The sequence below is a fragment of the Bidens hawaiensis genome, unplaced genomic scaffold (genome assembly GCF_021521415.1).
Source record: "Bidens hawaiensis isolate Kalapana, Puna unplaced genomic scaffold, B.hawaiensis_p1.1 tig00024623_1, whole genome shotgun sequence".
NCBI classification, from domain to species: Eukaryota; Viridiplantae; Streptophyta; class Magnoliopsida; order Asterales; family Asteraceae; genus Bidens; species Bidens hawaiensis.
In genome coordinates this window covers 135,496-161,006 of record NW_027493888.1, presented here as the reverse complement: position 1 = coordinate 161,006, position 25,511 = coordinate 135,496, and the positions used below count along the sequence as shown (strand labels likewise).

Here is a 25,511-nt window from a genome sequence, read left to right as displayed (position 1 = left end):
CAGTCAGCAAAGGGGACGAATTTGTTTTTGGGGTGTAATGGTGTAGGGGCTACAAGTTGGGCCCACAATATATTTTTTTATTATTTTCTTTTTATAATTAAATAAAAATGCATTAATATGAAAAAGAAATACAAAAAAATACATAACTAAAAAAAATACATAACTAAAAATATAAAAAACATATAGCTCGGTTGGCGTACATGTTTAGGTTCGGGTCGGGAAATTGAAACGGATAGCTCGGTTGGTTTAGGTTCATCGGGTTCCATTGTAAGTTCACGTTCGGTTGGTTTTGCGAACCATGGTGTTGACCGAAAGGAGGGAATGGGTGGTTTGGTTGGTTCGGGTTGTCTCTAGGATTCATTTTGCATATAAATATATACATATATACATATACATATACATATATATACACACAACATATAATATAATAATAATATTATTATTTTTTTCACCCAGGCGATAATAACACCCCGCCCCCACCCCATTTCGCCCAATATCGCCCCAAATCACCCAAACCCAAGCCCCAGTGCATATGACCTTATAAAGTAGTATCAATAATTGAACGACTTTAATAGAAAAAAATTAAGATTGAACAGTCAAATAACATTCTTATACACTATTCCTTACAAACAATAAAACAAAATAATCATCACATCACAACAAAAGAACTACTGCCACATTTTTGAGGGTTAATTGGGTTCATATTTGGGTCAGATTCTGATAACATAAGATTTTATTAAATCCGGTTTTGTTGTTTGATTAATTGATTAATTCTTAACTCTCTTATAAACAATCATTTAGGTATGTGCGTACTAACAATATGAAATCCCACCCTAACTTGATATGGGACGCGCTAAGGGCCTGCTTTATTAAACAATCACACTCGTATACGAAAAATCGTCAAGGGCTATACACATGTATTATAGGAATCACCTAGCATTATATGTATGTATACAATGAAGCGCTAATATACGCCCATATACTAGGAATCATCAAGGGCTAGGCACCTGTATACACTATTTTTTTAAGTATGTAAGCTAACCTGTCATCATTTATCATCAGTCATCTATATCTATAAACAGATTTAAAACATAGTAATATTCATCCAAAAGTTTTATACATGAATTAAATTCTTATCAAGATATATATTTTTTTCCTTTTATGTATATTAGCTATTGTTATTCATATATTTTATAATTGTAAAGTGCAAAGGTTAGACTAAGTCAAACTTAAAAACCTATACACACAAATTTAACAGGAAAAAAACTATATATTAAATTAAAATGTTATAGTCTAACGATATAAAGTTGCATTTTAATAGTAAGTTAAAGATAATATATGATAATTTGTTTTGTCAATACTAAAATGACATAAAGTTATTTAGTCCAATGCTAATTCTCATAATCAACATTGAATTCAACCTAAATTGCAGAATTTTCCTCCCATTAAAATTAAAATATAAAACCTTTTTTTTTTCTCCAATCACACATTCGCTTTTTGAGGACTTTCCAATCCATCACATAATTCTTGAAACTGTTTTTAAGCATTGAAGGTGACTTTGACTTTGACTTTGACTTCTCCAATAGCCCACATTCAACATTAGTAGGCCCATCACTCTTCTTGACCCCAAGCCCAAACTCTGGCCTTTGCTTTGGTGCACTACGAGACCAAACCTTAGCCCGAAAAGACTTGGTGTTAGCCATGTAACCCGGGTGGCTCGCGTAAGAATCATCCTTGGAAAGCCCATGATATAACGACCCGTAATCTTCGGGCCCGCATGAGTACGCAAAACGAGGGGTGTTGTGGGCTGTGGAGTAGCGAGGCTCGAACTCATGAAGGTTTGATGAATCAGGCATCGAGAGATGGCGCGGGTTAGTCTGCGATGGGGTTGGTGTTTGGTCTGTGGCCCAAGCCCATGTGTTGGCTCCTATTAGTCTTGATTTGGGATCTTCATGGCCTAACTCAATAGGGTTGGGCCTTTCACCATTAGGGATTTGAAAAGAAGATGAAATTCTTCTACTCTTACCTTCACTAGCCTCCCTCTACAAGTTTTTGATAAAAGTAGGAAAAAAGTTGAGTATTAAATGTTTAAATAAACGCTAAAATCGTTCGAATTGTTCAAATAAAGCAAAGAAATCGGTTTTGCTAGTTTGAGATTCATATGTTGCGTTTCACGATTTGGTTTTCATGGTTAGTAGTTTAACGGATCAGCTCGATTTGAATCCTGGAGCTAACCATGTAAACAAAATCAACATTTAACCTTTAGGGGGTGTTTGGTAGAGAGAAAAGAGGGTGGAGAATTGGATTTCCATTGTTTGGGAGAATTAGGTAGAGAATTGGGGGGAGAATTGGATTTCTCTGGGAATTGGGTGTAGGCAAAAAATTGAGAAATCCAATTCTCTCCATTTTGAAGAGAAATGGAATTCTCTGTGAGCCACCATCGCTTCTCTGCTCTACTCATCTGTCTTCTCGGTGTAGGCAAAAAGTGTGTATGGTATTATTTCCATTGCTCCGACCGGAGATGATGTCCGGCACGGCGGAACCCTACTCCGTCGCGTTGCAACTAGCAACTCCGGCGATGATGTAGGCAAAAACATCCGTTCGTGTCCTACTCCGACTGGCGGAACCCTACTCCGTCGCGTCCTACTCCGACCGGCGTCCGTCCGTTCGCAACTAGCAACCCTAAATCGCGGCGGAGTGGTTGGCGGCAGCTGTGGTTTTAGTGGTTGGTGGCCGTGGTGGATTAGAAGAAGATAGAGGAGGAAGAACGGTCGCCGGAGAGAGAGAGGAGAAGGTGGAGTTGGTGGCAGCTGGAAGAGTTAGGTTGAGAGAAGGAGAATGATTTTCACTTCTTTTCTCTATTCTACCAAACAAAGGAAATGATTTTCAATTCTCCACCTATTTCCATTTCTTTCCAATTCCATTTCTCTCCTATTTCCATTTCCATTTCTTCTCATTTTTTTTCTCTGTACCAAACACCCCCTTATAATATATAATTTTCAAAGTTTTGGAATATTAGTTTATGCATACTAAAAAAGTGTTCACGCGATGCAACAGGATATACAAACATTGATAATCATTACCATATATGTGTGTGCATGTTGAATTAAATACCATTGTAATACCATAATACTTGTTTTTCAAAGTAAATTTGTTATCAAAAATATTAATATATGAAAACGTTATGGCCCTTTAAACTTTGTGGATTAAATTTGGTTTAAAAGTCGAAAGTATTTTTAAAAGGATTGTATGCTACATTTTAAAAAGTTGTAATTATTTGAACACTTAAAATAATGTGAATATATTTTGTTTCCTCCTTATATTATATGTATTATAATATAGTATAAATATTGTATTCATGAACCGTCTTTATTATTTAGGTAATTTAAACCGTCAAACCGGTAAAAGCAGACAGTCTGGCCAGCCCACCCAACGCCCGGTTTGTTTTGCCATTTCTCAAGACTATAATAAGTGATTAACCATGCTAAACATGACCGGAAAAACCCTAGTGAATATAAACATTAATCATCATATTCATCATATTGGGTGCTTACCGTTGATCTTCTTGGGTGAAACTGATCACTTTGAAGACGAAATTTGTGAGCAAGAACACTCGATCGTGCTCTGAACATAGCCTCCATCCCATGCAGATCTTGAACCGTTTGTTTCCTCACCAAATAACCTCTCACAAGTGCTTGAATTTTTACCAATGATTTCAGTGCCTTTAATGCTTTCCTAGCCTATTAACATGAAATAAAAATAACCCCATTCAGTTTTAATTATGGTTGTTCAGAAAGTTGTGAGCGGATCAAAGAAAGTTCGATTGAAATCAACTTGTTTGTATATGAGCCGATAAGGTTGTGCATGAAACCCAAAATACCAAACCAAAACAAAAATCAACGATTGGTTTTGCATGAAATTATTAAAACCAAAAAGGTTTAAATTTATACTTTTGAATTTTAAATAATTTAATAAATAGTGTAACCGAAATATTTTATTAAAAAATGTATAATAATCAATTAGTTCTCAACTGACAAAAATATATAGGCCTGGCTGGCAATCCGAAAAAAGCGAAACCCAAAAAAATAAAAAAACAAAGAACGAAACAACATGGTTTTCAAAAACTCAAACAACCATGACTATCATATTATTTTTAGCTTTTATATGTGTAAAAAAATAAAAAATAATAATAAAAAAAGAAAAGAGTTGCCTCGTCGAGACACGAGCTGACTCGAGCTTCTAACGAGCCAAGCCAAATCAAATCTACTTTACAAGTTTCAAAATGATGAGCGAAATGAAGTTCAATTTTGATCATACATCTAATAATCCGGTTTTGATGGCACATTACTTTAACAAACAGCAAATAAATCGAAATCATTAAATATTATTAATAATAATAACAATAATAATATTAATAATAATAATAATTACCAAATAACCACCATTTTTTTTGTTTTCATATACAAAAATATATGTAAAAAAACAAAATATAAACATTTAAAAACAAGAAAACAAATCAACTCGCCAATACACCAATTGGCTCAAGCTTTTCACGAGCCGAGCTAAGCCAAACCAAACCGAGTATACTAGTTTACAAGTTTCAAAATGATTAGTGAAATGAAGTTTAATTTTGATCATACATCTAATAACAATAATAATAATAATAATAATTACCAAATACCCACGAAACACAGACTGTATTTTAACAGCAGCCAAATTCTCGCACCCGGCCGTCACTCGTAACTGACTCGTCAGGATGACGTAAGCATAAGCCGCCTGAGCCGCCGCAACCGCCACGTCAGCGGCGGCAGCAGTAGCAGCAGCCACTGCAATTGCACGTCTACTTTGCTCCACATAATTAATATTATGAGTCTCCGGCGGAGGAGTGATAGGTTCACGACGTGACCGGCCAATGCATGCTGGAATCTTGGTTTTCCGGTGACCGGAATTAGAGTCTGGTGGTTTGATATTATTATTATTATTAATACCAAAGAAGGCTTTGAACCACCTTAACATTTTACCCATATTGTGGTGGTGGTCAAATGAAAGTTAGAGTGGTTTTGTAGTTTATATAAAATTATTATATATATAAATATAAATATATAAACTTATAGTTTAACAGCTAATATGTTTTGAATGTTTCTATTAAGAGGGAAAAGTCCACAACAGAAAATATATATTGTATTTATATATATGTGTTATGTATATGTATACACTAGATTAAAAACCCGTGTATTACACGGGCTGGAAAATTAAAATAATATAATTAAAAAAAACGTATATGTTTGTTATGATTGTAATAACACATATTTCATGTAATAACGAAAAAGTGGAAATTTACGTTTGTTATTTAAAATTCTCTGAAAAACTTATTCTTTACCAACAAAAAAAACCTACTATCATTAATAAACCAAAAGAGTTCAAGTCACATCTCAGCAACACGCTAATTTCCATTGAATTCAAATACTCCAAGACCTAACATATACTCATTCATCACAAACTCCACATGTACTACTTAAAGATTAGGGACTTGCTCAATTACTATGGAGTGGAACCAATTTATAGAAAAACCATCATAAATATTACGTAAAACTAAGAAATTTCTCTTAACATTTTGGAAGGATATTATTCATTTTTTCTCTTGCGATGATACTGTATCTCATTAATACCAACCTCATATTAGTTGCTTATTCTTTTTAAGTTGTTCTTTGCCCTTTTAATGTAGCTATTATTTGCGCCTTTACTTGATTATCTCTTTTTACCCTTTTGAATTTACCCTTATGCTGTTGAAATTATATTTTGCACTTTGCATGCCCGTTTGTTGTATTTTCCAAATATAAATGCACAATATAAAATCTTACTTTCAAAGTCTTTAAATTTATTTTAACTGTGATTCTATATAATAGCTTAAAGACCAATATAAACTATTTTGAAACTGATCCCAACTAATTTAAACTGGCCCATTTTGCCTCTAGCCAAATGGACAAAATTTTTAAAAATCACTTGATCTCGCACACTTTGTTCGGCTTAGTAGAATTAGGATAAAAAAACATTGCTTTATCAAGAAAGTTTTCACATATAAACTTGTGGTGCTCTTGTGATGCAGTCAGTAATACAAAACCTATGGATTCATAATCTGAACAAAAGATCCATTATTTACGCCTCAACAAAAATAAATTGAAACCTTATAATTTAATTCTTATAATAAGGTTGGGTTCGGGTCAAAACCAGTTATGATCAGAATACGTTTGGGTTAAAATAGATTGATGTATCAAATGTATCAAATAAGGCTGGTACCGTCGTTAGCACTTGGGTGGGGCGGTTGTTTATTGATAATTACTTTCTAAAAGAATATTCATTGATCTTTTGCTGACCATCATCGTCTACACATTAAAAGTATGCAAATAATATACATTGAATTATAGCCTTACAGGTGAGCATTAAAACTATTCAAACACACAAATCTATCAAACATGATTTAGGTATAAAACCCTAACTACAATACAAAATAATACCAAAACAAACACAAATTTAGGTGTAAGAACCCTAAATACAATAGTCAATACGAAGATACACATTGATGAAGATGAAAGGTTTACAAAAACCCTGCTTGCATACAAATTAATCAATTAATTGTGACCATGTATATTGTGAAAAAACTCATCAAGAACTAAGAGTTGTAATCGACCAAGGGAAAATATGATTTACCTAGATGATAATGAATAAATAAGGTACTTTGTAGCTTTAATTGAAGAATTAATCTTCTAAATAAGAATTAATTTCAAGAAATAATAAAAAAAATCTTAAAATTTAAGGAAGTTTGTTATTAAAAATTACTCATGCGTAAATTAAGGAAACTAATTACAAGGAGGGTCAAATAAGATGATTCAATTGAAGTGCCACTTGGCATAAAAATAGTCTCATGTGGCACAAAAATTATTTTTGTATATTATAATAGTAGATGTTTAGAGAGGGTAGGGGTAAAATGGTCCAAGAAAAAAAAGTAATGGTAAAAGTTTAATGCATAATTTGATACTATTTAAATATTTGAAAATTTGATACTATTTAAATATTTGAAAATTTTGTGATGAATTTTATGTTAAAGGTATAAAACTTAAAATAAACAATAAATTGTAAGACTATATGGTTGTGTTTTTTTTTTTTTTAAAAAAACAATTGTTTATTTTTCGTATAATTATTTGAGAATACAAGTTCAATTAGGGTAAGGGTGTACTTAAGTAGTTAAGTGGCTCAATTGTATAAAAATTAAGGAAATTCTAAGAAAAAAAAATTATATATAAAATTTTAAACTTAAAAAAAAAGCTATTTTTTTTCTTTATGTTTGTTGAAAATGAAACATTTTATTCAAAATGTATTAAAAATGAAACTTTTAGTACAATTAGAGAACGGAGAATAGAGAACACTACAGGATGTTAGTAATATAAGTTTTTCAGTTGGTTTTTCTGACTGATAAACTTAAGATGATTGCTCGAATCTTAAATTAATATTTACATATTTAATATTTTAGCTATGCTGACTTTGCTTTGACTTAAGTTATTCTAAATATACGTTTTGTTGACTTTATTTTGAAAAAAAATATACCGGGTCAAAGCAATTACGAAAATACCAAATAAAAAGTTTGCCATTACATCTTAAAATTAATGATAAACGAATAAACTATTAAATTGGCACAAATTTTGATAAGCCGACCTTAAAGCGTGTTCTGAATGACAACTCAAATTTGAATATCTATCTCCGTTTAATATGGAATGACAGATTGTCATACAGTTGTAAATGTTGAGATAGCAAAATATATTGTCAACGTATCAATTTTATACGGATTGACAGATAATTATACAAATGTAAAAACTAATATAGCATAATATAAAATGAACAACCATTTAATAGTAATTAATTATAGAATAAGATGTTAACATTCTATATAATTCAAAGAGAGGTAACTTCAAATTCCAAATTGATTCAAAATTAACAAACCAACCATGTATATAACAACACAATTTGATAACACATTGAGCAAGTATAAGAAAATAGGGCACTCAAAGAATGTGGCACAACTTCAAGTGCAAATTCATTTATCAAAGTCCTTTTCTCAAATTAAAATTGTTAACCAAGCAGAAGAGGCTCCAAATGGGGTTTTTAGCCCGAACAAGACATGTTGTATTCTGGTTCATGTCAGTTTTCAAGATTCGAGTGAAGTGTTTAGCCGGACAAAGGCATCCATGTATTTGGTTTCATGTATGCTTTTAAGATTTTTGTTAACGTTCGACCTACGAACATGACCCATTTAACACACTTACACGAAATATTTAGTTTGGTCTTAAGAGATATAATCATGTTATAGTTAAATTTATTTCTTGAGATACACAAAAAGAATCATAGAACTTCAATAAATATGTTTTATATCTAGAAAATGATAATGAAGAAAAGCTTTATAACAGAAAGAGCAAATAGAATATTAACTAATCATAAATTGGGTTTATTTGTATGTTATTAATATAAAGCATTTAATCTTTTAAAGTTTAACTAATATAATGTTTAATTTATAAAGCAACAATACAAGAAAGAATCTTTGGGTTGTACTTGGGTCCGGTAGTCTAGTCACTAGTGTCTTTTGTCTCCAACATCACCTTGTGAATGTTTCCCTATACACAAATTTAGATATGTACTTGTATACACACCCATGCATGTACATATAAACACTAACATATGTATAATGTATACATGCATCATGCATGTCCATTTTCGTATGGTACCATTTCACACACCAATGCTTTATACACTATTTAAGATAAAACATAACATTTCGGTAATAAGTTTCTTCACATGAAAATATTTGGCCCAAACTTTTTGTCCATTTATTCATTATTATCATGGACATGTTTTTTTAAGGAACATTAATTATGGATAACATAAGAACTATACACACATGATTATAATATATAGCGAAACTATGTATGTTTTAGTTGTTAACCATATGATATAGGTATTTGATATTTTCTTTCTTTGTTATCCGATTTTGTTTAAAGTACAAACGTGTTGATTCCGTTCAAAACGGTTGGTACGATATATGTGGAGCGTTATTCGGTGATACTAATATGGGGTGGTCGAGGATCGTTTGGACGATGGGGCAATGCCTCGTTAGTGATATGGCGTGTATGATGTAGTTGCGAGGGTGTGAAACAAAATTTAGGAGGGAGAATTGAGATTTCATTTAAAAAAAATATAATAACTAATGGGATTCAACTACGTGCTTTGGGGATGTGGCAAGAATTTGGTTGCTATTAGCTCGGTTCGCCACAATACCAATACAATACTGGCACTCACTATAGTACCAAAAAGAAAAACAAAAAAATAATGTCGTAATACGATCAAAACATTACCTTAAAAAACATGTCATAATTTAATAAAATCATGATGTAAAATTGTGCAAATGTTTCTAGTTAATTTTCTGATTTCCTTTTTAATAAAACAGGAAATAAGACCACTCGAAGGGATGGTTCAGTCTTGCAAGAGGGGGGGGGGGGGGTGGGTGGGCTAGGGGAGCCCGAACCTGAGACCAAGCATTTAATTTCCGGTGAACTAACTAACCACTCTTTCAACATGTTCTTTTTATTTTAAATCTGCATCAAATGATATGTAAAGTGGTGTGGTATATTTCATAACGGCCACCACTTTAAATATATAGTATTATAACGATATTTATACCTAGAAACACTTAGAGATATTTATAAAATTAATTTAATAACTCTAAAACCTAAATTCCAAAGTGTTTGGAAGTTATGGAAGCTAGATTGAGGGAGTAACATGTCCAAAAACAAAGCAACTTAAGTTGTTGGTGGTGTGATTGATATGATGAAGGAAGAGGTAGCAAATCAATTATGTTGTGTTTTTGTTCACTTGTTAACCATAAAACCATGCCAATATTGTGAAACCTTCTATCCTTCCCTCATTTGTTTCTAGTATTGCCTTACCCCACCCATATTCCAAACTTCAAAAATAATTCATCACTCGTAACAAAATAACATTAACTTACTTTGATATAAACTTTATAATAAAATATAATGTAGAATGACCACAAAGTTAGGCAAAGCTACGTATGTGTATTTGCATCCTTGGTGTTTTATACACAATTATATATGAATATAATGGTTGTTGCTCACACTTTAGAAACAAACGTAGTGTTTTAGCTCATATGAATTATGAAATACCGGACATGGTGTTTTAGGCCATTTTATTTTTGATGCAATACATTATGTTTGTTTTATGGTAAGTTTTGAACATGATGTTTAGTGTCATATGAAATACGAGGCTTGGACTTAGTAAATTCGGTCGATGGTGTTTAATTTATGATGTAAGAGCATTCTCAATCAATCATCAGATTATGTGATAGGGGTTTTTATAATTTATGAAGTGGTGTAAGGTGTTATGATTAAATGAGAGAGAAAATATTTTGATTTTTCTGTATATTTGAAAAGTTTCTATAGCACCTTATAATTTTTTTTAATATATTTTGAAAGTGGTTGTGAGTGAATGAGGGAGAAAATGTAATGATAAATATATAAAAAATATTATTAAATTGAGAATTCGAGAGAAAATATAATGTGTTTTAGTGTAATTTTAGATTTGAAGATAGGGTATTGAATATGAATGTTCTAATACACATATTTAATACCAAAATCGTGGTAATAAATGCAAGATCTCGTACGCGCAATATTGGTCAACAACAAGCATCGCAAGCTAGAGTTGTATAAATCGAAGTTTTCTATTGGGTATAGAATTGAGTTCGGGTATGACCGAGTATTGAAAATGGGGTATTGGCCATACCCGGGTCGGGTTCGGGACCAGATATTGTCTCTAAAAATCATACCCTACGTATCGGGTTCGAGTCGGGTATAAAACTGGGTATTTGCATACCCTATTTTCGGGTATTGAAAAAACCTTATCTTCAGGTTTTTTTCGGGTATAGATTGGGTGTTTTTTAAGGGCTGCACTTTTTTGAGGAATTTGTCGGGTACTTTTAAGGTAATTTGGGGTATATATCGGGTTTGAAGAACCCGGTTTCAGTTAATGGAAAAACCAAGTTCCGGGTATGGAACCAGTTCCGGCTTTCGGGTATTACCGGTCCGATTCCGCGTACGAGTTAGTTTTGGTGCTGAAATGCAGAACCTACGGGTAGGGTTGGGTACGGGTTCGGGTAGTAGAAACTTAGATATAAAAAATCCCGATTACATGTTTTTATCGAATCCGGTTCCGGGGTCCGTTTTTTTATCCATCTCAGCAGGTAACTAAATCTTCGAAACCTGATGGGCTGATGAGGCCCGGCCCAAATGTTGGCAGAGAATAAGATTTTAGACTTTAGAGCACAACAAACATATGGTTCCGAGCCCAAGGTTTAGTCAGTTACATCTAAGTTAACAATATGGATTATGGAGAGTTAAGTGTGCTTATATATACCGTTAAAAAAACAGTGACCTTATAATATAGTTCATGACATGAGAGTTGAAACATAAAAGTAAAGTAACTAACGGTGACGACGCGGGTTTAAATCCTCCTACGCGTCATATCTCTGGGTTTAAATTTAAAAGTAGTTTTAAACAGAGAATCAAATAATCCTTTAATCATGTGTACGGGTATTGGCGAATTATAGAATTGCATAACGACATGTATAAATGTGTCTTTACATTCCATTTACAATTCTCTATTTTTTTATTTTTTATTATTATTATTATTATTTTTTGGAACTAAAAAATATTTTATTTTATTTTATTTTTTTTAATCCCATAAATCCTTTTATATATAACACAAACCGAACTACATCTGGATAATGGGTAAGCGAGCAACAAGCTGCGCCGCTATCCCCTTTTGAATCGCAAAGCCTATTCTACTAAATATAAATCATTGGTTCCTCGGGCTCTGCGAGTCACTGTGGACCTCGTTCTGCACCCGCTCCAAGAAGCGAACCGTCTCGGGAGCTAGGGATCCAAAAGTGTCGAAGGCAAATGAAATGAACACGTGCTGATTCTCCAAACACGATGTCTCATGCTTAGCAACCTTCCTAGACTCCGCTCTCAAAACCGCCTGTCCCGGTACGAAGCCACTGTCTCTCAGCCCCACCAACAGAGACACCCCAGTGAGGTCAACACACGCATTCTCTATTTATATATTATGATGTAATTGATGACCTAATATGTAAACACATGAAAGCATTCAACTAAAATCATATTAATAACCATAAAAACCTGTAAAACACATGTAAATAATGTTATAAGTGGTGTTTTAATTAGTTATTTTTATATAAAATTAATTAGGTATGATTGTAAAATTGTTCTATGCAACCATGTGCATATATCCATGTGTACCCACACAAAAACATTGTAAATGTTGTACTTAAAAAAATCAAACATTATATATTCAAACATGCACATCTAAAAATTCTCATGTCTTTATCTTCATTTCTAAAAACTCTCTTCTTTTATGCCAACTATTCCTCCATCTTCCATGCATTCACGCGCCTAAACCTTTGCTCACTCATTCACAACATGGGTCGAAGCTATTCTTCACTTGTTCGCATTCTTTTGCATCACTTTTATCAGTACTACACGGAGTAACCATCCAAATATTCTTATATCTCTGATCAGAGGCGTATGAATCACACATTTAAAAACTTATATCCGTGTCTCATAATTCTACTTTTAATATTTAAGAAACACTAGTTCAGGTTACATAGATTAAACTATCTTGACTAGGGGTTTACGATTAGATCTGATCTCCACGAGTCCTAATCTTTCAAACCTGGAAAACAAAACACCGTGCTATAAAATACATGTGCTATAAAAAGCGAGTAAACAATACTTGTCAATGAGTCAAAGATTTTGATATAGATCTACCCACCTACATAAAGTTTTTAACTATTCAATTATTTGATAATACTCCTATATAACACAATGCATAATTACACAAATAAAGTTCACATACAAACCAATTAGAGGGTTTTTGCGTACGTTCAAAAAACATATTGTATTTTTATATGATTTTGTTTCCTTGTCTTGTTTACTTCTAGAATATTATTTTGCCCAAAAGAAATTACGTATTCGGACAAATATTTAAATTTGATTCATTATAGCCATCATTTTCTAAGAGTTGGTCAAGATCAGCCTAATATATATGGAGGTGATTTATACGTAATATATTTTATTAAAACATAACAAATTATTCGGAAATAGATTTCCTTTTAAAAAAACTACTTATATGAATTCTAGATTTTAGAATTTATCTTTATAAAGAATTGGATAAAGTTTAAAAATATAAATTCAAAACTTGGTGTTTAGGTAATTTTAATTTTATAGGTTATTGACATATATAAAGTATCGACAAATAAATACCTTTTTAAACAACTTGTATATATTTAAACAACTTGGTGTTTAGGTAATTTTTTTTCTCTAACATTAAACACCCAACTTATAAATGATTGTAGTAAAAGTATATCGGGTTTATATTGAAAACAATATGAACGTTTATATTAATGTTAAGGGGCATTTCACATATACAATAAATAAAAAATAAATAAAGAAATACGTGACATAAAATACTTAAACAATATATTAGTATTTCAATGAAACATGTGTATTTAGTGTATTTAATAAGTTTACAGCATTTATTAAATATTAATTGATAATTGATTCACAAAGATTATGATAATATCATTACAAACAAACTAAAATCCTTATAAAAATCTGTTCTTGAAATCATAATAATAAAAAACCCTTGATTTTCGAAGGAAAAAATCAGAAAGATAAATAGTATATTAATATTTTAATAATTTACTTACTTTTAAGTAAATTTAAAGCATTTATAAATATTGTGTGATGAATGATTCACTAAGATTATGATAATTTATATCATTACAAACAAACAAAAATCCCTACAAATATCTATTTTTAAATAAATAAAATGAATCTTAAAATCTGGAAATGGATAAGAGAGAAAATAAATATATTCATGTAATCATCATCATCATCATCATCGTACTCAGTATATCCCACCAATAGCAAAGCTATGGTAGGGTCTGAGGAGGGTAAGATGTAGACAGCCTTACCTCTACCCCATAAGGATAGAGAGGCTGCTTCCGGTGAGACCCCCGGCTCGATAGTAGTTTTGCATCAAGCCTTGGACATAAGGCACATAGCACTCAATCATCGGGACACCGGCTGATCGGTGCATGTACCCTTGTATTTCGGCTATCAACGCCACTACATGATGCCTGATTAACCGTCCGTCACTTTTAACGTTATTTTCACGAGATTAGTAAAATAACGTCAAAATTAGTGCAATTTCACTTTTGCCCACCCAAGGGTTCACACATATATACATCATATGTGCGCATCGCAAGCAGGGCTTATATTCATGTAATCATTATAAGTAATTTAAAAGCATTTATTAAGTAATTTTCTAGTGTAAGTGAAATTAGTTGTCAGAGAACTCCAAAACACTAAAAACTCTAATACAATGAATCCACCTTATCGAGTTCAAATATTAGAATACTATTATTTGATTATTTGATTCACTAAGATTATGATAATAATATCATTAACAACCAAAACAAAAATCCTTAAAAACTATCCATTCTTGAAATAAAAAAGAATCTTTAATTAAAAAAAAAAGGATATGCAAAGCAAGAAAAATACAAAAACATAAACAGTATATTAATACTAATTTTATAGCATTTATAAAATATAAATTGATTCATTGAAATTTTTTCAATTAATTAACAAAAACTACTTTCAACACTCGAGTGACATTCTTGTGACAATATATCATATTGACTTTAAAGCCAAGTCATTAGAATCATTACTCATTAGTAACACCGTCAAAGAAACTTATCACTATACAAAACCTTCATTAAGTCAGATTTAGAACTTAAAATCATAAAAGTTCAAAGTCTCAACTATTACTCTAATATCATTGGACCCGAAGACTAATTCCGATTTTTGATATTATGATAATAATAGATCAATATAATTCCAAACAAACCAAAAATCCTTAAAAATATCTATTCCTGAAATGCATAATAATAATAATAATAATAATAATAATAATAATAATAATAATAAGAATCTTGAATTTCGGAAAAAGATAAGAAAGAATATTTTGATTGCATATATAAACACATCTTGTCTTTTTTCCTTCTTCACCCATATTATTGTATTGTCTCATTTACCCTATATTTCACAACTTTCTTGAAATCTTAACCCCACACAATAAACCTCCAATCTTTGATCTGATTTCACCAATTCAGTCAAAAGGGTATCCAAATATCCCAAAATTTCTCTAGAAAACTTAATTTCATTTCATACCCATAAATCTTAACACCATAAAGTTTCAATCTTTGATCTGATTTCACCAATTCAGCCAAAAGGGTGTCAGGATTTGTCCAAATTAAAGCTCAATTTTGAATCTTTTTGCAATTTGGTGATATGGGTAAGGTAGCAGTTGCGGCGACGGTGGTGTGTGCCGCCGCCGTGTCTGCGGCGGCGGTGATGGTGGTGCGTCACCGGATGCGGAGCTTCGGGAAGTGGGCGAAAGCTGTGGATATAATGAGGGAGTTTGAGGATAAGTGTGGAACTCCGATTGGTAAGCTCCGGCAGGTGGCTGATGCCATGACGGTGGAGATGCATGCAGGACTTGCTTCTGATGGTGGGAGTAAACTTAAGATGTTGATTAGCTATGTGGATAATCTTCCAACTGGGTATATATATATATATATATATATATATATATATATATATGTTAATTGTTGATTTGAGAGTGTTCATAATATGTTGATTTTTTTCAAGATTTGATTTGAGTTGACTTTTTTGTGATTTTGACTAGTTGGAAAGTGTGACCATTTTTTTTTAAGAACTGGGAATTGGAAATTGGGTTGTGTTCTAAAATATCAAGATTTGGATGTGCATTTATCTTCAAATGATTTGGATTTGTTTGAAAAAAGTTTGTATTTTTCAAGAATTTAGGATATGTGTTATGTTTGACTAAATTTATTTGACTATGATTTGAAGAATTGGGTTGTGTTTTAAAACATCAAGATTTTGATATGCATTTTTCTTTAGATGATTTGGATTTGTTGTTGAAAAAGTTTATATTTTTCAAGAATTTTGGATATGTTTTGACTTAATTTATTTAACCATGATTTGACTGATTTGAAGAATTGGGTTGTGGTTTAAAATATCAAGATTTGGATATGCATTTATCTTTAGATGATTTGGATTAGTTCAGAAAAAAAGTTTGTATTTTTCAAGAATTTAAGCTATGTTTGACTAAATTTCTTTGACCTTCACATTTTGTGTAGGGTTTTTGTAAGTTTCAAACTTTCTTGGTGTATTAGTATTTGTGGGAAGTTGGTTTTGAATTTGTTAAGTGTACTTGTTGATTCCGGTATTTAGGCGAAACCGGTCCCCTGCTTGCTACGATTTAATGTCACTATTATAGTATTAGCAGTTATAGGTGTTTAGATAAACTGATTGTAGTTGGGAGTTAAGATTCAAGCAACTTGTTATCTGAGGATTTTCGTAGCTCCAATAATCGTTTTAAGAATGCACACTGAACCGTATTTCCATTACAAAAGTTGTATTTGAACAAAGCCTTTTAATTGAAAAAGATATGTAGGAATCTTGAAGCTTGTTATCAAATGTAACTTTGTTCATATATTCCAAAAGTCATGGACTTTTTGCTTTTCTTTAGTTCTGGACTTACTTTATTTGATTCTATTGGTTGGCTAAAAATAGTTATATGGACTTTACGTTTGACATTAATTGAACGGTTCTTCTTCGTTTTCTTTTCTGATGCAATGCTGTTGCATTTAAAGAATGCATTTACTTTTATAGAACACTATTAACCACTGGTTTGACTACAAATATCCATAAAATTATAATCATAATTGTTTATCTAAGAAATGTAGTGACTTTATTTGTTCTTGATCCTAGGGACGAAACGGGAATTTTCTATGCTCTTGACCTTGGTGGTACAAACTTCCGAGTTCTTCGTGTGAAATTAGGCGGAGTAGAAAATGTGAAAAAAGAATTTCAAGAAGTTTCTATTCCTCCAAATCTCATGATTGGGAAATGTGAAGTGAGTTTTTTTTTCCTTCTACATTTAAAAATGAAATAATATGACATTAGTTAAATATATTTGGTGAGTTAATTGTTTTTTTTTTTTTCGGTTTTTAGGATTTATTTGATTTTATTGCTGGAGAACTTGCAAAATTTGTGGGTACTGAGGATGAAGATATGCAAATTCCACCTGGCACGCAACGAGAATTAGGCTTTACCTTTTCGTTTCCTGTTAAACAATCATCAATTGCAGGAGGGACTCTTGTTAGATGGACAAAAGGATTCAATATTGAAGATGCAGTGAGTGTTGCATACATATGTTCTATTACTATTTTACCCTTAATCCCTTATGTATTTTGTAGTATACCTCACAAAGACGAAGCAAAACAAATATTTTTATTATGAAAATGGAAAGCAAGAGTTTTTTATTATAAGTATAATTTTTGTGGAATTTTGTTAGCACATATTTTTTTATGTTTTCAAGATTAATATTAAAAGATGCAGTCAGTGACTCAGTGTTGCTTACCTATGTTCTTTTACTATTTTGCCCTTTTTTGCTTTATAGTATAGACCTCACAAACGAAACAAAGACAAAGAATTATTTTGAAAACTAAAAGTGAGACAATTTTTTTAAATAGAGAAATTAGTATTGGAATTGTATTAGAAGTACATATTGTACATGTTTACAGGATTTCGAGGGTATAATCGACATTCTACTGTAATCACTTAAGGGTTTCTATATATGTTTCTATTTATGCGGTGTTATTGGTTTGTTTTATTGCAGGTTGGGTTAGATGTTGTGGAAGAGTTGACGAAAGCAATGGAAAGGGTCGGCCCTGATATGCGTGTTTCCGCTTTGGTAATTTTTTATTTTTTCATAATTAATTTTATGCATAGATAAAGGTGTGCTTAACTTTTAATCTTTTACTTTAGCTAATAATGGACCAGAGCCTTAAAAGGTTAAAAATCTATAATTTTGTGTTGAGAATGCAGGTCAATGATACAGTTGGAACGTTAGCAGGAGGGCGGTATGGTAACTCTGATGTCATTGCTGCTGTCATATTAGGTACAGGAACTAATGCAGCATATGTAGAGCGTGCGAATGCAATTCCTAAATGGCAAGGTCTACTTCCTAAATCAGGAGAAATGGTTAGTTATTTATTATTATTATTATTATTATTATTATTATTATTATTATTATTATTATTTTTGAGTGGGTTGATTTGGGTCATTTTGATCGGTTAACAAAACCGTCTTACCTGCCTGATTTGGTTGTTTATATGTTAAGGTTATAAACATGGAATGGGGCAACTTCCGGTCATCGCATCTTCCTTTGACCGAGTTTGATGAAAGTCTTGATAACGATAGCTTGAACCCTGGAGAGCAGGTAAATATTTTGGATATACTTTTTTCTGTTCATTTAATTTCACATCTTCCATCATAATATTGTTTATTCATAAATATAATCCTTTTAAACAGATTTACGAGAAGATGATTTCGGGAATGTATTTGGGAGAAGTGGTGAGACGAGTCTTGTTAAAGATGGCAGAGGAAGCCGAGTTTTTTGGAGACACCGTGCCATCCAAACTTCAAAAGCCCTTCGTATTAAGGTACATTGTTTTTTCACATAGTATATGATAATCTTGACTTTAAATTTTCATATACTGTTTGATATTTTTTCAGGACCCCTGATATGTCTGCAATGCATCACGATTCGACTCCGGATCTCAAAGTGGTTGCAACCAAGCTGAAAGATATACTTGAGGTACGTATCGTGATGGTTTTGGCCTCGGTTTTGTACCCCAAGTTATATATTATTTAGTTATTTTTATAATATTTATGTAAGTATATATTTAATATTCTAAATAGAAATTATATAAATAATAGGCTTGTTAAGGCTCGAGCTGTTTTATTAAACGAGCTCCAATCTAAGCTCAGGCTCCCATACATATTTATATTTTTGATCACGTGCACGGTTGACTTGCAGATATCCAATACTTCTTTAAAGATGAGAAAAGTAATCGTCCAGCTCTGTGAAATCGTGGCAACTCGCGGTGCTCGTCTCTCGGCTGCAGGAATCCTCGGAATCCTCAAAAAAACCGGAAGAGACGTTTCCAAGGAAGGCGAAGAAAATCAAAAATCAATAATAGCAATGGACGGTGGGTTGTTCGAACACTACACCAAGTTCAGAAACGCAATGCAAAACGCCATGAATGAATTGTTAGGTGAAGAAACCTCTAGAAACATTATCATCGAGCTATCGAATGACGGGTCGGGCCTCGGTGCTGCTCTACTCGCAGCGTCACACTCTCAGTATCTCGAGTATATCGAGTCGGCATAAATTTGTGTTGGATTTTTGTACATTTATTTGAGATTTTTTGGACTCATGGTTTTGTTTTTGTTTTCTGATATCTATTTCCCATTATATTTATGGGCTCTTGTAGCATCACATGGAATTGTATGTTCACATGTTTTAAGATGTATTAGTGAATGAATAAAGCAAGGTTTTAAAACATTATATTAAGCCTTTTAACACTTACATTTCAGTTATATATTTATGCAGTGTTTATAAATTTTTGTATTTTTTCAATTTGTTTATTTATTTTCGCATACCATGTCTTACGATATAAAACGGTAACTGAGCTAAAGAATTGTTTATTAATTATGTTACGATATAAAACGGTAACGTTTTGATGGTCTACCGGTCCAAGTAAAAACTCTTCGGCGTGTCATTCTTTCTGCAAAACCGACTAACAGAACCACAACCAAATAACTCAAAACTAATTAACAACAGGTTGTCCGGTTTTGTTTGCTTTGTGAAACAAAATTAGGGTTCGGTTCGGATATACCTTGCTCCAAAACCGAACCAATATAAATTTGTTTGAATGTTTGTTATCGAATTTATAGCCAGGATTCATTATTTTAGACGAAAGTTTCCCGTCTATATTCATTATAGGAGCAAGGAGTTTACACCAAAGTTTATTATTTTGAGCCAAGATTTTTCAGACTCAAGCACTTCAAGCCCAAATGTAAAACCTAAAACCGATTAATAACCAAATGGAACCCATACAATATACCGAACCTGAATGGAACAAACACTTCAGAACTGGTTCCCATCATGGATTGTTTTCACCTTTCATTCAAGCATGATTAATAATTATGCACTTATATCGGTTAACCGAAACCATCCATGATTAATGCATTCAAAACACCTGGGTGCTATTAGAGGTGGGCAAATAAACCGGTAAACCGAACAGACACCGTACCGGTTTGAAACCAATTATGTAGAAACCAGTTTGGAACCGATTGAAACCGGTTTTTAATTTTCTTCACCAAAACCAATTCCAAACCAATCAACACCTGAACTGAAACTGATCGTAACCTGGTCAAAAAACTGGTTTCAATTTGAACCGAAACCGATCATAAACAGGTTTTAACTTTTGTTGACCAAACCGAACAGGTTTCAACCCGAGTTTTAAACCGATTTATGTACCTCTATGTGTATGTTAATCAACACAACATATAATAGAACAAAATCATAATTCATAAACATAACAAACTACCAGTGTTACTTACATATATACTTAATTAATCATCCAAATGCTCACTCACATTTATAATTTTACTAACAGCAATAAAATGATCCAATTACAATAGAGAGAGAGAGTCAGATAGACATGCAGCAAATAATCATCCAAATAAACATCAAACAAACTCAAAACTCGGGCAACACATTATCTTTCGCCTTCGGTTTCACTTCCTCGCCAAACGAGGACGAGGATGAAGGCGTAGGTTGTTGTGGGGCCGCTTCAACAACAACATGTTGCGCGCTATCTAACTTATTAAGAATAAATTTCATAACAACCAACGAAACACCACTCGCAATAAACGAGCGAGCAACCACGCGCAACCCCTGGCGCCACTGAAAAAGCCCAATGGTGGCGCCCCCCGCGACGATTGAGTTCCATGCATCTGTTTTTTGGCGCGCGGTAGCCATGGCGATATCGAAAAGGTTGAATAAAGTGGCGACTGCGAAAGAACCGCCAAAACTACGTGGCGCGACCGAGCATACGGTGCTTACGGCGCATACGATATGGAATTTGTCTAGGATCAGCTCGCGTCTCGGTTCATGTGACGAATCTGGTGTCGTCATGGTGATGATGTGACGGTTTATGATTTAGGGTTTAGTGGAAATATATATATTTTATAATATATATATGCAAAGTTAGTTAACTTGCGTGAAAATTTTAGTTTATCTTGATTGATAAGTTAGCTGAGTTTTTGTTGTTTTTGTTTTTTTTTTAAACCTCGTCGCTATTAAAACTCAAGCGCTGTCAGTCTTGGGCATTAGGCGGTAGAGGTGCACAAATCGGTTTATAACTTAAAACCGGTTTGGGTTGGGTTTGGTTTGATCAACAAAAGTCAAAACCGGTTTGTAATCGGTTTCGGTTCGGGTTGAAACCAGCTTCTTACAATGTTACGATTGGTTTTAGTTCGGGCTTTGATCGGTTTCGGTTCGGGTTTTGACTGGTTTTTGCCGGTTTCAGTTCGGTTAACCGGTTTTGGTGGAGAAAATTATAAACGGTTCCGAACCTACAGTTTCAATTGGTTCCAAACCGGTTTCTATATAATCAGTTTTAAACTGGTTCGGTTTTGGTTCGTTATTTCGGGTCGGTTCGATTAACCGATTTTTTTGCCCACCTCTATTAGGCGGTAACTCGACACGAATTTAGTCGGTTTCGGTTACGTTTATTGCGGTACATGAGCTAAAAAAAGAAAAAAATAATATAAATGAAGGTGGACCAGTGGGTTGGCGTTGGTCAGTAAACTCGGGCATTGGTAAAACCCGGGAGTTGTCAGTCCCGGGCGTTGAGGTTGTGAGTCTACGCAAATTTAGTTGGTTTCCTCTACGTTCGTTACCTTAACAGAATTAAAACAAACAAAAAAACACAAATTTGACGTTCGGTTGGTTTTCGTCACGTTCGTTATTGTACAATAATTAAAACAGACAAATAAAAACACAAAACTAACGATCCGTCGGCCTTGATATGTTATATACGTTATTGTATCATAACTAATAAGGTCCAAATGCCAATGACTAACACGGTATCATCGTCAAGTGGCCAAATTAAGACTTAGCAGCACCAAAATACTCGATTGTATTCAGTAAACAAAACAAAAACAACACGAATTTGGTTGGTTTCCTTTACTTACGCTACCATACCGGAATTAAAACAAACCAAATTGACGTTCGGTCGGTTTCCGTCACGTTCGTTACCGTACCGGAATTAAAACAGACAAAAAAAACACAAAACTAACGTTCCATAGGCTTGCGTTATATTTGTTACGATATCGTAACAAAGACCAACACAATGTTGTCAAGTGACCCAATCAAGACTTAGCAGTCCTGTTGTTATATAAACAAAACAAAAACTACATGATGCATGTTTGTCTAAATATTTCATTAACAAATGACATTAGCTCTTATGTTCTAATGCAAATACTATAAACATCAAATCCAAAACACATTCCTCACATTCATTCAATTAAACTCGAAACTCGGCGGCGTCGGTGAATCCAAACTCTCCAACACATTATCTTTCGCCTTCGGCTTCGCTTCCTCTTCTCTACCACCAAATAAACCCCCAAACCAGGACGAGGACGAGGACGGAGGCATAGGTTGTTTTGACACCTCTTCAATAACAACCTGTTGTTGAGACTGTTGCACACTAGCCAACTTATTAACCGTAATTGTAACACCCCGACCAAAGGCGGATTATACATCGGGGCGCCACATATTGTTTCATTACTCGTGACACTATTGGGTGTCAATATTTAATAAATACATTCATTCGCGCACGCGCAGAGTAAACAAGATAACATAAATCATCATAAATCAATATATGATAAATCATAATATTCGAACAGCAAAAACTTGTCTTGATACATTTTAATCTAGGTCCGAAATAAAGAAAACTTCCTACGTGTCCACAAGCTCCAAAACGGCTACTGCAAACCTGAACATGTGTTAAAATAAACGTCAAACACTTGCGTGTTGGTGAGAAATCAAGTTTAATACAATACATAGATAACAATAAATCTGCGCGCAACACGTGTATGTCTGGTGTTTAACAAGGGTGCAATCAGATTGTGATCAAGCCTAGATAGATCATAGCTCATAGTTCATAGTTCAATCCGTGCTCCCAATTGAGCACAAAAACGAGAAAACATCTGTGCAAGTGTAAACAAAGAAAACCGTAAACGATAGGTCTCCCGTGTTCATCTAATGGATCCATGAAAACTGCGGAATAGGCCGAACAAAGCGGTTAATGATACACACATACAAATAAACAGCCAAGTAAACGTCCTCAACACATGGGATACTGCGCGACTAAAGCTCATAAACAAGTTTAAGACTCTAAGTTTGTATGAACACATGAACATCCCAAAACATTAAAAGCAAAAAGGGATTAGGTACGAGATTACTCACTTGATAAAGATGCGATGATAGATAAAGCAAGAACCAACTTTAAACAAGCACAAGTTAACCTATAAATAAGATTATTGTTTTAATGATTTGTTTTAAGTCTTGATTATAAGTTAGCATAATTAATAAGTAAATTATTATATATAACATATATACATTACCGGAAAAGCAGGGCAGAACGGAGGGGAAGACGGAGGCAGAGAGGGAGGCGGCAGAGAGCAAGGAAAACAGGAGAGAGTAAGTGTTTGTGTGTGTAGTGTTAAGAAAAATAATACTATATATAGGCAAACCCTAGGGGACGCAAACCCTAGAAAAGATCTCCAAAAGTAAAAGAAAAGATATCAACAGTAAAAAGTTCTGAAAAGTAAAGATATCAAAAGATATGGTAGCAGGGAAAAAGAGAAAAAGGCTGACAGGATTCAGAAAAAGGCAAGGGAGAGGACAGATAAAGTTACTGGTCAAGCATGGCAAAAGCAGATTCTCAAAAGATTATGTCAGTCACTTTATCTGCCAACCAATGGGGTTGGCGCGCATGCTGCGCCGAAAGCAACTTTTCAGACATAAAGCAGATTAGGTCAACAGCTCAAAAGATAAGACAACTCAAAAGCAACGGCTAGATTAAACAGAAGAAAACTCAAAAGGGTTTAGCACGAGAAGGCTAAGGCGCGAAGGCAGACACAGAAGGTCAAGAGAGCGCGAGCGCGAAGGCAGACAGAACTATCCTTAACGCGTCGCGGAAAGAACTACATTTCTTAGCGCGCCGCGGGAGGAACTAAAATTCCTAGCGCGCCGCGGGAAGAACTATAATTCTTCGCGCGTCGAGGGATGAACTACGATTCTTAGCGCGCTGCGAGAAGAACTACAAATCCTTAGCGCGTCGCGGGAAGAACTACCGTTCTTAGCGCGCTGCGAGAAGAATTACAATTCTTAGCGCGCTGCGAGAAGAGTTCGTCTCGCGAATCGCTGTACAGGTGGTCTTCACGCAGGATTCCTTGTAAGGGAGTCTGGCGCGTGGAGCTGCGCAGACAACCTTAGGCGGGAAGGAACAAAGGACAAGCAAAGAGTTAGAAGAAAAAGAGGGAAACAAGGCGTAAGGGCGGGACGGCGACAAGAGGGAAAAGAAGGCGGAAAGAGAGAAGGAGAGGGACGGGACGGCGGAGAGAAAGAGAGAGAAAGAGGCGGGAAGGAAAATATATATATTATTATAAAAAGTAAAATATAAGTATAAATAAATACTAAATCATAAAAGAAAGAGATCGGGTCAGAGAAACGGGTACCTGGGTCGGGTCGGATCGGGTCAGATGTTACAGTCTCCCCTACTTTAAGAAATTTCGTCCCGAAATTTATCTCGAAGTAGGTTGCGCAGAGAACAGGTGCGGGTACTTGATCTTCATTTGATCTTCCCTTTCCCATGTAAACTCGGCTCCGCGCTTGGACTCCCAGCGAACTTTCACGATAGGGATACGACTGCGCTTGGTTTGCTTAACCTCGCGATCCATAATCTCAACAGGCTTCTCAACGAAATGCATAGTTTCATCAACTTGAACTTCATCAAGTGGAATGTGAAGGTTCTCGTCAGCTAAACACTTCTTGAGATTGGATACATGGAACGTTGGATGCACATTACTGAGCGCGGGCGGCAGGTCAAGTCTGTAGGCAACTTTTCCCACACGCGCGAGAATCTTAAATGGACCAACATAACGAGGAGCAAGCTTACCTTTCTTCCCAAAGCGGACAACACCTTTCCAAGGCGACACTTTGAGGAGAACAAGATCACCAACTTGAAATTCGAGAGGCTTTCGCCTACGATCTGCGTAACTCTTCTGTCGGCTTCTGGCAGTCAGCAGATGATCACGGATCTTGGCGATTTTATCGGTTGTCTCTTGAACAAGTTCGGG

At 34.0% G+C, this 25,511-nt stretch overlaps 2 protein-coding genes across 2 annotated transcripts; one reads left to right on the top strand and one right to left on the bottom strand.

Annotated features, from left to right (window-relative positions):
* Positions 1 to 1,451: 1,451 nt before the first annotated feature.
* Positions 1,452 to 5,025, bottom strand: LOC143569612 (protein IQ-domain 26-like). The gene is made up of 3 exons (XM_077055481.1): positions 4,675 to 5,025; positions 3,555 to 3,740; positions 1,452 to 2,042 (listed from the first exon to the last, which is right to left on the bottom strand). Exons 1-3 carry the CDS (start codon positions 5,023 to 5,025, stop codon positions 1,452 to 1,454), a joined length of 1,128 nt encoding a protein of 375 aa, XP_076911596.1.
* A 10,252-nt stretch (positions 5,026 to 15,277) lies between these two features.
* On the top strand, positions 15,278 to 19,636 carry LOC143569623 (hexokinase-2-like). Its single transcript, XM_077055495.1, has 9 exons — positions 15,278 to 15,766; positions 17,001 to 17,145; positions 17,244 to 17,426; positions 17,911 to 17,985; positions 18,120 to 18,275; positions 18,415 to 18,513; positions 18,606 to 18,736; positions 18,810 to 18,891; positions 19,114 to 19,636. Exons 1-9 carry the CDS (start codon positions 15,495 to 15,497, stop codon positions 19,465 to 19,467), a joined length of 1,497 nt encoding a protein of 498 aa, XP_076911610.1. The 5' UTR covers positions 15,278 to 15,494; the 3' UTR covers positions 19,468 to 19,636.
* The last annotated feature ends 5,875 nt before the right edge of the window (positions 19,637 to 25,511 follow it).